Source organism: Oryx dammah, unplaced genomic scaffold, assembly GCF_014754425.2.
Source record: "Oryx dammah isolate SB20612 unplaced genomic scaffold, SCBI_Odam_1.1 HiC_scaffold_5, whole genome shotgun sequence".
NCBI lineage: Eukaryota > Metazoa > Chordata > Mammalia > Artiodactyla > Bovidae > Oryx > Oryx dammah.
The window spans coordinates 22168435-22182871 of NW_024070189.1; the positions used below are offsets into that span (position 1 = coordinate 22168435).

The 14437-nt window shown below is 40.7% G+C and overlaps 1 protein-coding gene across 18 annotated transcripts in view; it reads left to right on the plus strand.

Annotated features, from left to right (window-relative positions):
• MEF2C (myocyte enhancer factor 2C) overlaps positions 1 to 6837 on the plus strand; it is a 176132-nt gene extending 169295 nt beyond the window's left edge. For 13 of the 18 annotated variants that reach the window (XM_040239667.1, XM_040239686.1, XM_040239677.1 and 10 more), the window contains one exon: positions 2135 to 6837. In XM_040239667.1, coding sequence (XP_040095601.1) covers positions 2135 to 2456 — 322 coding nt within the window. In that variant the 3' untranslated portion in view covers positions 2457 to 6837. The remainder of the gene's footprint in view (positions 1 to 2134) is intronic. The other 5 variants (XM_040239681.1, XM_040239684.1, XM_040239682.1 and 2 more) reach the window with 1 other exon arrangement.
• The last annotated feature ends 7600 nt before the right edge of the window (positions 6838 to 14437 follow it).

Sequence of the window (14437 nt, forward strand, 5' to 3'; positions counted from 1 at the left end):
GGAGAAGAGTGAATAAGTAGAAAAAGCAGCTTCCAAAAGCTGTATTAAAGAAATATCATTTCAGTTATGTTTTGCTCAGTTTATTGAGTTCAACTTACCAAATATTGTTTTCTAATTTTTCATGTCACCCTGCCTGTGAAGACACAATCTAAATGTCAGAGGGCAGACAAAAGTATTTATTGATATGCCACTTTATTTTCAGACCTTAATTGACATTCATCATTAAACAGTTGTGTGACTCATAGTAGAAGCATTTAATTAAATTTTAGTGAAATAGTCTTTCTCATCCAGAGCCAGGAAAATTCTTTCTTCCAGAAATCAAAAGATGATTTCCTCTCACATCAAAATGAATCATTAAGTAACTCTGAACCAAGATAAAATAGTCCACCATTATGGATCTTTTTGAAATACAGGCTCTCTCCCCTCATTTCAATATCTTCTTTATTTAAAGATTATTCAATTAAAACCCTTAGAGAATTAGTATACTAACAGACAGTGTAAAATAAAAGTAAGAAATAAATAAAAGTATAAACAGGTGATTGAAAATGACACTCCATGTGGTATCTTGATACAAATGTTGAGACTGCTTTGATTCTGTAAGATTATAAAAGCAAAGGAAAGCAAGCCTTATTAAGGAAACAAACAATTCTCCTTTATGTTATTCTCAACATTAGCTCATCTGTTAATAAGAGAAGGAAAGTAATTCTTTGCCAGTAGGTGGTGCTTTTGTATAAAACATCACTCAAAGATAAACTCGTTTCTAATTTTGTATCTCTTTATAACTTGAACCTGAATTGCATCTCCGAAAAACCAAGCCCCAAGTTATTCCTCTTTTTCCTCTGAAATATATACCCATTTTCTCACTGCTTACAATGACAGTTTTAGTACTGAATACCATCTGATTCTCTTCATTGGAAAGTGATGTAGTCACGTGCATGCATAGGTGGGTTTGCTCTCCTTTGTTTTAAATAGGTGTGTCTGTATGGATTATTCTTTACCTCAACTCTCCTCAGAAAAAGAGATGCCTGCTCCCTGTTGACAATATGGGCTACTAACACTGACTCTAGCCGTGAATGTCAGTCCACTTAGAACATAAGAACAATACAAGCATCTTAAACTTGATGTCAGCAATATTACTATGGTTTATACTGATCAAAGTCATTGTGATTGCTAGTCTACACCTAAAGCCTTAATGCTTTTCCCTTCACAACCTCAAGTATCAAATTCTCCCACATTTTGGAAGAAGGGCAAGTTATGCTGTCCTGAAATTAAGGGGGATTAAGGGTTATAAACACAATAAAACCACAGTAAATCCTTCTTTACAACATGCATCAACTAATGACAATAATAAATTAGAGGAGTGGTCTCCTTAGTATCTTTAGCAGGGAGAGACTAGCGATAGTTTTATTCAGGTAGTTGTATGTAGTATTTTGATCCCATGTAACTGAGAAAACATGAAGAAAGTCAGATTCTCTTACCAGTTTTAGTGGGGTAGGAAGTCTGAGTGTTTTTAAGCCAGTACTGAAAATTTCCTGCCCCATTTTTCCCCCTCCCGAGCTTTTCATCAGAAATGGTTATGGGTAGCATTTTATGGATTCTATTTATTTGAAATTTGAATTCTCTTCACTTTTTCTGAAGACTAGGCAACTTAATGTGTGTATTAAAATGAGGGAAACATTTATATCCCTAGTGAGCAATTTACAGTAATTTTCAAACACAGGTATTACTAAATCAAAGAAGTCTTAATTCAGAACCTAAACCCTGTATCGTTAACTCTTGGATGATATTTTGGAACTAGTCTGGGGAGAAATTCTAGAGACATAGAAAATGCTTTTTCCAGGGTGTCTTCTTAGAAGCTTCCTGAAGCTGTAACCTGTAGATTTAGGGAGACTAGAGGTATCATTCAGAGGCCTGGACCAGTTAAACGCGGTCATTATTACCAGGCAAATCAACAAAAGCATCCCAATCGCTGGAAGAAGGCGATGCCCCCAAGTGCTTTCAAGCACCTGGCTCTCCTCCCCTGGGCATGCTCTGATGTCGCTGCAAATCTTTAAGCTGATGTTTTATGTAATTGTGAGTTCCTGGGGGCTCCAGGCCTCCTCAATCTGTAACTGGGTTTCCTTTCCTCCTACAGAGCTTGCACTAGCACTCATTTATCTCAGAGTTCAAATCTCTCCCTGCCTTCTACTCAAAGCCTCAACATCAAGTCAGAACCTGTTTCTCCTCCTAGAGACCGTACCACCACCCCTTCGAGATACCCACAACACACGCGCCACGAGGCGGGGAGATCTCCTGTTGACAGCTTGAGCAGCTGTAGCAGTTCGTACGACGGCAGCGACCGAGAGGATCACCGGAACGAATTCCACTCCCCCATTGGACTCACCAGACCTTCGCCGGACGAAAGGGAAAGTCCCTCAGTCAAGCGCATGCGACTCTCTGAAGGATGGGCAACATGATCAGATTATTACTTAATAGTTTTTTTTTTTTTTCTTGCAGTGTGTGTGTGTGCTATACCTTAATGGGGAAGGGGGGTCGATATGCATTATATGTGCTGTGTGTGGAAAAAAAAAAAAGTCAGGTACTCTGTTTTGTAAAAGTACTTTTAAATTGCCTCAGTGATACAGTATAAAGATAAACAGAAATGCTGAGATAAGCTTAGCACTTGAGTTGTACAACAGAACACTTGTACAAAATAGATTTTAAGGCTAACTTCTTTTCACTGTTGTGCTCCTTTGCAAAATGTATGTTACAATAGATAGTGTCATGTTGCAGGTTCAACGTTATTTACATGTAAATAGACAAAAGGAAACATTTGCCAAAAGCGGCAGATCTTTACTGAAAGAGAGAGCAGCTGTTATGCAACATATAGAAAAGTGTATAGATGTTTTTGGACAGACCCGGCAAAGGGTGGCCACGGTTAAACGTTAGGAACACACCAGGTCACCTAATACCCACCCCGAGAACGCTCACAAACCTGCAGGCGCATCCTTGACGTATGGCACTCATGAAAAAAGGATCAATGACCATTAAAAGAGGACCATACCTATTTTTAAAAAATGTGGAGTTTGAGGGCTAACGTATTTAATTAAATAAATAAATAAATCTGGGTCTGCATCTCTTATTAAATAAAAATATAAAAATATGTACATTACATTTTGCTTATTTTCATATAAAAGGTAAGACAGAGTTTGCAAAGCATTTGTGGCTTTTTGTAGTTTACTTAAGCCAAAATGTGTTTTTTTCCCCCTTGATAGCTTCGCTAATATTTTAAACAGTCCTGTAAAAAAACCAAAAAGGACTTTTTGTATAGAAAGCACTACCCTACCCAAGCCATGAGGAACTCCATGCTTTGCTAACCAAGATAACTGTTTTCTCTTTGTAGAAGTTTTGTTTTTGAAATGTGTATTTCTAATTATATAAAATATTAAGAATCTTTTAAAAAATCTGTGAAATTAACATGCTTGTGTATAGCTTTCTAATATATATAATATTATGGTAATAGCAGAAGTTTTGTTATCTTAATAGCGGGAGGGGGGTATATTTGTGCAGTTGCACATTTGAGTAACTATTTTCTTTCTGTTTTCTTTGACTCTGCATACATTTTATAAGTTCAAGGTCAGCTGTCAAAAGGATAACCTGTGGGATTAGAACATATCACATTGCAACACCCTGAATTGTTTTTAATCCATTAGCAATCTATTGGGTCAACTGACTTCCATTGTATATACTAATTAGTTTCTTTCATGCTATTTTTTGTTTTTGTTTTTGCATTTTTATCAAATGCAGGGCCCCTTTCTGATCTCACCATTTCACCAAGCATCTTGGAATTCAGTAAGTGAATAAATACCCTAAACTTGCCCATATCCTAAATTTTCTGGTTGGTTTTCAGCCTACAATTTGATAATGCTTTTTAAGAAATATGCCCAGAATAGAGAGCTGTGTCGGGGCACACGTCCTGCCAATATAGCCCTAGAAACAAGTGATATGGAGTTTGCTTGATGCATGAGTTATAAATTCCCACAGAAGAAAAATGTGAAAGACTGGGTGCTAGATAAGAAGGAAGCAGGAAAAGGGATAGTTGCTTCGTCATCCGTTTTTAATTATTTTAACTGACCCTCCACAATCTTGTCAGCAATATAGGACTGTTGAACAATCCCGATGTGTCAGGACCCCCAAATGTCACTTCTGCATAAAGCATGTATGTCATCTATTTTTTCTTCAATAAAGAGATTTAATAGCCATTTCAAGAAATCCCATTAAAGAACCTCTCTATGTCCCTTTTTTTTTAAATAATGATGACTCTTGTCTAATATTCGTCTATAAGGGATTAATTTTCAGACCCTTTAAAAAGTGAGTGCCATAAAAAAAAAAGTTGATATATATTGTTTAAAAGAGATTTCAGTCTAGGAATGATTTTTCCTTCTCTTGGAATGTGAAGATCTGTCGATTCATCTCCAATCGTACACATTGACATGCACAGCAAAGAAGATGAGACAGTAAGATTGACACTCTATACCAGGTGTAGGGCATTTCTGATTCATTGTTTGCTTTTTCTTGCGTAGTTGCTATGTGTTTCTCCTTTTAAAAGGCTGCCACTGGGTGGCAAAAGCCAAGAGACCTTACTAACGAGGCTATATTTTTCTTAACTTGATCTGAAATCCACAATTAGACCACAATGCACCTTTGGTTGTATCCATATAGGATGCTAGCCTGCCTTGTACTAACGTTTTTATATACTAAATCAAACAAGAAAAACTCTATCAACCATTTCATCTATCCCACTCCTCAAGGTATCCATGAAACACAAAAGAAAAACATTTATGCAGAGGAAAAACAGAAAGTCATCCCTAAAAACACACACATTCACACGCAGGGGAAAAAACTAAGGAAAATCATTTTCCTCACCATAGACTTGATCCCATTCTTAACAATCCATCCTTAACAACTTGATGTGTATAAAATATGCAGACGTCACAAATGTTCTTTGTCATTTCAGAACACTTTATCAGTAACTTACCACTGGGTGGGGAAAGGGTCACTATGTGAAAATATGAAAAAATAGCCATATTAATTTTTTTTACCTGCAATTTGCCTCAGCAACAAAGAAAAAGTGATTTTCTAAATGCTGAAGATAAAGTAAGCTAAAGTACCAGCAGAAGCCTTGACTATTCATAGCAGGTCTGACAATAGTTTTATAAGAACATGGAAAGAACAGAATCACTTGAGCATGGATGCCAGTCATCTCTTGTTCCCACCACTGAATTCATAGAAAGTGGTGGCAAGACAGCAAAGGGATAATCTGAGAATGTTTTAAAGATGATTTAATGAGAAGAAGCACAATTTTGATTATGATGAGTCACTTTCTGTAAACATCGCTATCTTTGCCCTTATCTGTAATTTACCATTTGTTGTATTTGCAAAGCTAGTATGGTTTTGGGTTTTTATCATGGTAAATCCTTTGTATTCAGGAGTTTAGGGCAGAGCCCTGAGGGAGTATTATTTTACATAACCCATCCTAGAGCAACATTTTAGGCAACATTCTTCACTGCAAGTAAAAGAACCATAAGTGGCATTTTACACAGCTTACAAGTATTGTTATATCTAGTCCTATTTTAGAAGATTTTTTGGTAATATTAAGCTTAAATACTGATAACACTGATGCAATATCTGCGAGCTGCACAACCTGTATGCATTGGTGCATGGAGGGCTGTTCATTTCAACCTTTTTTAAAATTGTGTTTTTTAGTAAAATGGCTTATTTTTTCCCAAAGGTGGAATTTAGCATTTTATAATGATGAATATAAAAATACCTGTCATCCTCAGATCATTTTAAAGTTAACTAAAGTAAAGATTTTTTAGAATTCCAATACACTTTTTAAAAGAATGTCTGCCCTCTCACACTTTTATGTATTTATTTTTCCTACGTACCCATCTTTTAATTTAGAGATAGCATTTTTTTCACCCCCTTTATCCTTGTGTTTGTTTTTCCAGAGTAAATGCTTTGTATTTCTTTCTTTCAAAAAAAAAAAAAGGTGTGTTTTTTTTTTTTAAAGAGGCAGCCACTTGAACCCTCAATAAAGGCTGTTGCCTAAGCATGGCATACTTCATCTGTTCCCGTTCGTGCCATCTGCTGTGATGTCGTCACTTATATGGCGTTAATTTCCTGCCACTCCAGATCTTTTGAAGATTGATGGAATACTGGTGTCTGTTAGAATGCTTCAGACTACAAGATGTAATTAAAGGCTTTCCTTAATATGTTTTAACCAAAGATGTGGAGCAATCCAGGCCACATATCTTCTACATTAAATTTGTCCATTTTGGTTATTTCCACAATCGAGTATTGCATTTTGCCTTCCCTGTTCATACCTCGAATTGATCCATACCTCAGTTTAATTCAGAGAGGTCAGCTAAGAGACGGATCCCATTGTGGTTTGAATGCAGAACCAGTGTTCTCTTTGAACGAAGCCGCCCTGGGTCACTGTAGGCATAGGACTTGGATTGCTTCAGATGGTTTGCTGTATCATTTTTCTTCTTTTTCTTTTTCTGGGGACTTGTTTCCATTAAATGACAGTGATTAAAATAGCTTGTAAATGAGGGCATACAAGCATTTGCAACAAATACTCAAATAGAGGCTCACAGCGGCATAAGCTGGACTTTGTCGCCACTAGATGACAAGATGTTATAACTAAGTTAAACTACATCTGTGTATCTCAAGGGACTTAATTCAGCTGTCTGTAGTGAATAAAAGTGGGGAATTTTCAAAAGTTTCTCCTGCTGGAAATAAGGTATAATTTGTATTTTGCAGACAATTCAGTAAAGTTACTGGCTTTCTTAGTGATGCAGTGTCTGTGGTGCATTTTTTTTTTAATGTTTTGCTGTTGAAATGTATTCCACTTTCTCTTGTTTTCTTAAAGCAGCTTTTCCCACAAGCACAAGTGAGCTTTCTAGTCTTCAACTCAAAATACTCAAAAGCCAGGGCATTTGTATTTTGCAGGGACAGAGAATGTGAATTGGATCTCTGCTCTTGGGGTTGTGTAGGTATACACCTCGTGTGGGAAGTTCGGGTTTCTCATCAAGTGATTCAACTCGTTATCAAATCAGTTCCATGACGATCTTTGATAAATTACTTCAATACACAGACTTTTCCAAAAGTCATTGTGCAAGGCAACCCCATGTTTAAAGCACTTCCAGACTTATTTTTCTTCATCAGAAAAGTGTTTTTAACCCAAAGCGGTTGAAACATAGGCGTCTATCTCAGTATTTGAGAGAATTAGTGGATCCATCCATTTTTAGAAACCATAAAGTATCTCCATTGGCAAAACTTAATTATAATTTCTACAGGAAATGTCCTTAGATCAACATAGAGATTAATTTAGGAACTGAAAAGGAAGTCAGGGAGGCACTGGCCAGCCAACTTGAGAACTGTTCTCTTCATCCATTGTCAGCAAACACTTATTAAGCAACTATTAATATGTAATCTGGGGCTTCCCAGGGGGCTCACCTGGGTAAAGAACCTGCTTGCAGCGCAGGAGATACAAGAGACCATAGGTTCAATTCCTGAGTTGGGACGATCCACTGGAGAAGGGCATGGCAACCCACCCTGGTATTCTTGCCCGGGAAATTAAGTGGACAGAGGAGCCTGGCAGGCTACAGTCCATTGGATTGCATAAAGTCAGGTACAACTGAACAACTCAGCACAGCACAGCACATGCGTAACTCATGTGGCAGATTCCAGGATGAATGAAGATTAGCTCTTGCTGTTAATAAACGTAGAACCTAATAGATTAAAAGACAAAAAAATGGGTAGGGTGGGTGGGTAGGGTGGAGGAAGGCCCGGATGGAGAAGGACAGGGTGGCTTTGTGGGCCCAAGACCTCTGCAGTCCCACGTGGCCCTCCACTTTGCCTCTGTGGCCACCATCTGGATAATCTTTCAGTTTTGTAAGTGAAGTCATTTAGGACGATACAGCATGGGTGTGAGCAGAGGCGATTCGCAGAGACAAACGTGGAAAGTTTGAATTGTAGTAGCTTGAGAGGCACTTTTTCCTTGCTCTTTAAGAAAAGACATTTTCACTTTGCAGTGAGCCCTGGGAATTACAGCTCCAGTCCTGGATGAGAGCAACCTACAAGGAGGAAATAGGGACCACGGCACAGGGATGGGAGAGCAGGAGATAAGTTTGCAGGAATGGTGGCCCACCCTGTTTATAGTATCTGTAGGTGTTGGAGGAGGTTGTGGAGAGGTCACAACAACTAGTTGATCAGAGAGGTGGACTCGGGCAGCTCCTCACCCCCTCCCCTGTCCCTGGAAGGTACATTCTGCCCACGGTGGGGGCCGTTTTCAAGAATCCAGCCTTGAGAGAGCAAGGTGGTGGTGAGATCATCTGGACAGTACATTGATGAACCCAGTTAAGGCCTCTAACCTATTAAGGGACTTCCCTGGTGATCTTGTGGTTAGGACTCGGTGCTTTCACTGCCACAGTTCCAGCATCATTCCCTGGTCAGGGAACTAAGATCACACAAGCCGCATGGCCAAAAAAAAAAAACACCTTTGAAGGTTCTGGTGGGCGGGTGCAGAGATTCACTTGTAATGCAGCCACCCAAGACAAGCCTGCTATGTAAGTTTCTTTACTTAGTAAACTTGCCACCCACCCGTCTGAAGTGGCCTGCCTCTTTCTTTGCTCTCTCCTTCCTCTCTGTGTACAGAGGCAGGCCGGCTCCCACAACACTGCAAGAGTTGGGTGGGTGTCCGATTATACAGTTGCAATTTTAAGACGTCTGGGATTTTAGAAATGGAAGATTACAAGAGATGGAATTGTTAAAGTAGAGCAAATGATCAGGTTTATGGTAGGAGTGATGATGGGTAAGGAATTTATAGTTTCATGCTTAAATGCTGAGGAGCACAGTAATGTTCAAATTGGATAAGAAGTCATTGCTTTGCCAGGAAGGTAATTAATTCAAGTTTCCAGCCTGTGGAGTCTGAGTGATATCCAAGAAGAATATGAGAATTTTGTAGATATAGACTTGATCTCAGTTAATCTGAAAGTAAAGTTTTGGATGCTACTAACAGGGAGGTGATGTTGAAGGCTACGCCTTTGAATGAGTGTCAAGGGGAAGGGCAAGGGAGAGGGGAGAAGTAGGCTTGGAAGGGAATGTTGCAGAGGAGAGACCTACAGAGGAGAAGGGACAAGGTCAAGAAATGTAGTTAGAAGGAAAACCCAAGAGTGCTCTCAAAGGCAAGAAGAGGTTTCAAGAAAAGAAAAATCAGCGTTTGGTAGTGTCCAGTGCTTTATTGGGGTCCCAGAGGGAAAAAATCAAGGAAGGGTGATACCTGAGAATAGCTCAAGAAAGTGGTTTGGGAGAAAGGAGAGACCACAAGAGCTAGCCTAGCAGATGTGAGATTTTTGTTACCGAGTCCAAGCTTGCTCTGCTCGCCAAACAACAAGCCGATCAGGCTTCTGACAAAGGCACTTTAGTGCAACAGGCGGGCAGAGGGGCAGGATTCTCTGAGGCGATCCATCCTGTATGATTGTAATAACAAAGGCAACGAAAAGCAAGTCAAAGAAGCATGGAGTCAGAATTGGCTTCTCCTCTGCAACAATTTCTGGCAGCAAGCATAAACTAATCTACCATATTTGTGGTTAAGAGAGCGGACATGAAGGGCTAGCAGGGTAAGGATCAAGGGAAAGGCCAGGTATAAATTGTCTGTGTCTGTAGACTGGAAGAGACCTAAGGGAGCAGAACACAAACATGAACCTCCCTAGCCAAAGCCTGGAGGATCACACTTTGTATCCCACGGGTCCAATTTGGATGTGGTCGTTTTATTTCAATGATGTTTGGGAGCCTGGATTGAATAGAGTTATTGAATTTGATACATGAAATCGACCTAAAACAGAGCATCTGAGTTTTCACTTTGTGAATTGAGGAAGTCCTTTTTCCATTTTGTTTACATATTTTTACGGCCTCTTTTCTACATGTTATCCTTATAGACAGACTCCGAAGCAAGATCCAGGGATGGGAGAGGAAAGTCAAGCTCACTGCCCCACTGTGTGTCTCCCTTGAATCCCCACTGTGTCTGTTTGATATCTCCATCATCAAAAATAAGGCTATTCTTTTAACCTCTCCTCTTCCAGGTACAGTCTCTTTTCTGGGGGACCTCTGCCCGAGAATTATGTCATGGTCCAGGCATGGGTTGGAAAAGAATTTCCAGACATGAGACAGAATGAGAGGGAAGTAAAGTTTATTAGAGTGAGACACTGTCAGAACAGCAGGCCAGCTCAAGGGAGAACCAGCATTGAACAGGGGTCCTTAGTCCACTTTTATACCCAGGGTACAAGGAGTGGGATCATGTCTTGCAGGTTATTTGCTGATTGGATGAGACATGTATACTGGATGCAGGGAGAGTAAGGCAGATGCCTCCTCCCTATGGGGTAGGAGGGCAGACAGGTTATACTGTTCCATTAATAGTTACAACATGGGGGAGGGAAGGACCATAAGGGTCTGGTTTTTCCATCCCTGCATTCCAAGACCCTCCTTGGTTTTATCTGCTCTTTCATCCTTGGGTCACCACAACTGATAGTCAGGAAAACAAGTAGGAAAATGTTCATATTTTCTGGCCCTAAAGTGGTTTCTGGTTTTAGCAACAGCCTTACCAGATCCTTAGCTCCATCACACCCCCGGTCTTGATCAGCTCACACTTGGGAAAGAACCTCAGCTCTAAAACAACCATCTCTAGCAGCCAATCTCTGCTCTAGGCCAAATAGAAATCTTAGTCCCCTTTGAATCTGGTAACTGGAACAAAGGTCAGGCTGAAAGGAAGGAGCGTCTGTCCTAAGTAGTCTTGCCCTCACGCACCAGTGCGGTTTATTTCCTCTTCTGCAAGGTCAATTCCCTTGTGCCCTCGCCCCTTGCCCCACCCCAAAGAAAGCACAGGTGCCTGCTGGTTGCAACAGTCAGGCAACCAGAGGAAATACACTGCACTGCTGCGTGAGGACAAGACTCGTAATGGTGGATGTTGAGTACCTTCTCTGCAATGGACTTGGCTTTCATTTTCTTGTTTTACCTGCTCAGTGACATTGGATGCTGTTTTCCCAGAGGTCGTCTAGTCTCCCCAGTTGAGAATCAGACTAGCTTTGCTCCTCACAAGCTAAAGTAGCATTTTTCAAGTTACTAATTCTAAGCGTCAGTTTTCTCAGTTAAGACTTAAGTCCCAGTGTTGCTCCGAGGCCCAATTAAGACCGTCCTAGGTGACACTGAGGGTCGGACACGACTGAGCAACTTTCACTTTCACTTTTCACTTTCATGCATTGGAGAAGGAAATGGCAACCCACTCCAGTGTTCTTGCCTGGAGAATCCCAGGGACTGGGGAGCCTGGTGGGCTGCCGTCTGTGGGGTCGCACAGAGTTGGACACAACTGAAGTGATTTAGCAGCAGGTGACACTACCCTTATGGCAGAAAGTGAAGAGGAACTAAAAAGCCTCTTGAGGAAAGTGAAAGAGGAGAGTCAAAAAGTTGGCTTAAAGCTCAATATTCAGAAAACGAAGATCATGGCATCTGGTCCCATCACTTCATGGGAAATAGATGGGGAAGCAGCATAAACACTGTCAGACTTTATTTTGGGGGGCTCCAAAATCACTGCAGATGGTGATTGCAGCCATGAAATTAAAAGACGCTTACTCCTTGGAAGAAAAGTTATGAGCAACCTAGATAGCATATTCAAAAGCAGAGACATTACTTTGCCAACAAAGGTCCGTCTAGTCAAGGCTATGGTTTTTCCAGTGGTCATGTATGGATGTGAGAGTTGGACTGTGAAGAAAGCTGAGCGCCAAAGAATTGATGCTTTTGAACTGTGGTGTTGGAAAAGACTCTTGAGTGTCCCTTGGACTGTAAGGAGATCCAACCAGTCCATTCTAAAAGAGATCAGTCCTGGGTGTTCTTTGGAAGGAATGATGCTAAAGCTGAAACTCCTGTACTTTGGCCACCTCATTCAAAGAGTTAATTCATTGGAAAAGACTCTGATGCTGGGAGGGATTGGGGGCAGGAGGAAAAGGGGACGACAGAGGATGAGATGGCTGGATGGCATCACCGACTTGATGAACGTGAGTCTGAGTGAACTCTGGAGTTGGTGATGGACAGGGAGGCCTGGTGTGCTGCAATTCATAGGGTCACAAAGAGTCAGACACGACTGAACGGCTGAACTGAACTGAACTGAACTGAGGGGCTAAGCACTGAACAGGTCAAGATCCTTTCTCACCCCAAAAGTTTTTCAAAATACAAACATTCTGTAAAATAATAGTAAAAAGAAGTCCACAAAGTTCTGATTTCTCCCATGATGTTGACAATGTGCTCTTCTATTTCTTGGGAATCTCACATTCTTTCCCCAAAAACAATTTGATACACCCCTTTGCTGAGGACGAAAGCACACGCTCTACCTATGGAGACAGCAACACTTTGCAGATATTCATCCCCAAACTTCCCACTAGTGGTGCCAAACATATCAAAACACAAGAGACTACTCTGTAGGTAATTGTTACAGGAAGAAAATTACCTCCTTTAAGCATTTATTTCATGAATGTTCCATGTGGTATACTTGTTTCTCTCTACAAGAGCCCTGCGTGGCAATGCAAACCTCTTCGAATGCAAAAGATTATGTGTCTGGTATTTATTTATTTTTAAATTATTCTTTATTCTCTTTCCAGCTGTGCTGGTTCTCAGTTGCTGCACATGGGCTTTCTCTAGATAGTGAGTGGGGGACTACTGTTTACTTAAGGTGCACAGGCTTCTCACTGCGGTGGCTTTTCTTGTTGTAGGCGTGCAGGCTTGGTAGTTAGACTGTATAGATTTCATTGCCCATGGCATGTGGGATTTTCCTGGACCAGGGATCGAACTGGTGTCCTTTGCATTACAAGGCGAACTCTTAACCACTGGACCGCCAAGGAAGCCCAATATGTGTAGTATTTATGATTAAACTATTGGGAAGGTGCCCATCCACAAAGGAGTGGTTAAATAAATTGTGATACATCAACACAATGAATACAGCACCACTCAAGACAGCTGTTCTCTTGCTCTCTGTACATCCTCTGCTCAACCAGTCCTTGCTTCACCTACCTCTGCTCACCTGACATCAGTGAGTCAAGAGGGAAGGTCATTCTCTGTTAATATAGAGCCTGGTCAGTAAATGCCTACTTACATGCTCCTGTCCCAGCTGGTGATTGTTTTAATCTTTATTCTAACATCTCCACCTTGAGAGCCTATCAAAGGGGTGGTGAGAAGCGTGCTCCGTGGCTGATTTCTTTGGTAATCTATGAGTTACCACCTGATGTCAATTCCCCCCATAGCAGATAGCTCCGCCCTTCCTCTGGGGAGTAAAGACAGCTGCCATGTCGTGCCCACCCAGTGCCACACAGATGGGGTGTTACTCCAGAACCTTGCTTCGGACATGTGAGCTCCCTCACCCATTAAACCACTGATGGCTCTGTCACTGACTCCAGGTCCTTTCTTAGATGTTGAGGCTGGGCAAGTACATAGCTCGCAGGCCTACATGGTACAGCCCAACAGCAGGAGCTCACCGGAAACATAAAGCGAAACTTCCATGTGCTGATATGGAAAATTTCCAGAACATGTTGTTAGATTAAGAAAGCAGTAATAGCACAGTATATGGTATGCTGATTCCAGAGAAAAATTGGACAGGTAAAGACAATCAATGTTCTTAAATTTGCACAAAGAAACACAGGAATGATATAAGAAAACCGACAAAGTAGTTTCAAAGTCCTTCAGATGGAAGGAGTGAGAAGGGTGGGAATCAGACTTAACAACATAGACTTTTTAATATTGTTTCGATGTGTGAACTATATGAATGTGCTACTGATATTCAAAAATAAAAAGGTTTTAGTTCAGAAAGGAATAAAAAGCTTTCCCAACAAAAGTAAATGCCACACAGAGTGGTTTTATCGAAAGCACTCCTCACTGAAGAGGCCCTTGGAAAATTCCAGTGCGTTTTTCAGTTTCAGTTTTCAAAATGTTAGGACAGGTGCACTTGCCTTTAGGATTGTCTGGGTGCAGAAACTTTCAGCTGTCATCTTCAGCTGAATGTCCAAGAGGAAAGATTAGAATTCTGTTTATCTGTTGACTATTCTAGCCAACCAAAAAGCCATACGAAAGCCACAAGCTTCCCATAATTAAATCACAAATATTATTTCCTAAGAATATCTGGGTTTTCTTTGCCCTTTTTCCAGCCACTTACCTACATTTTTTTAACTGACTTCAGAATTCATCCCATAAGATTTCATTTTCTCTGCCCAATCGAGGATTGTGTTGTTCAGTCTCTAAGTTGTATCTGACTTTCTGTGACCCCAGGGACTGAAGCACACCAGGCTTTCCTGTCCTTCACTATCTCCCAGAGTTTGCTCAGATTCATGTCCATTGAGTTGGTGATGCCGTCTAA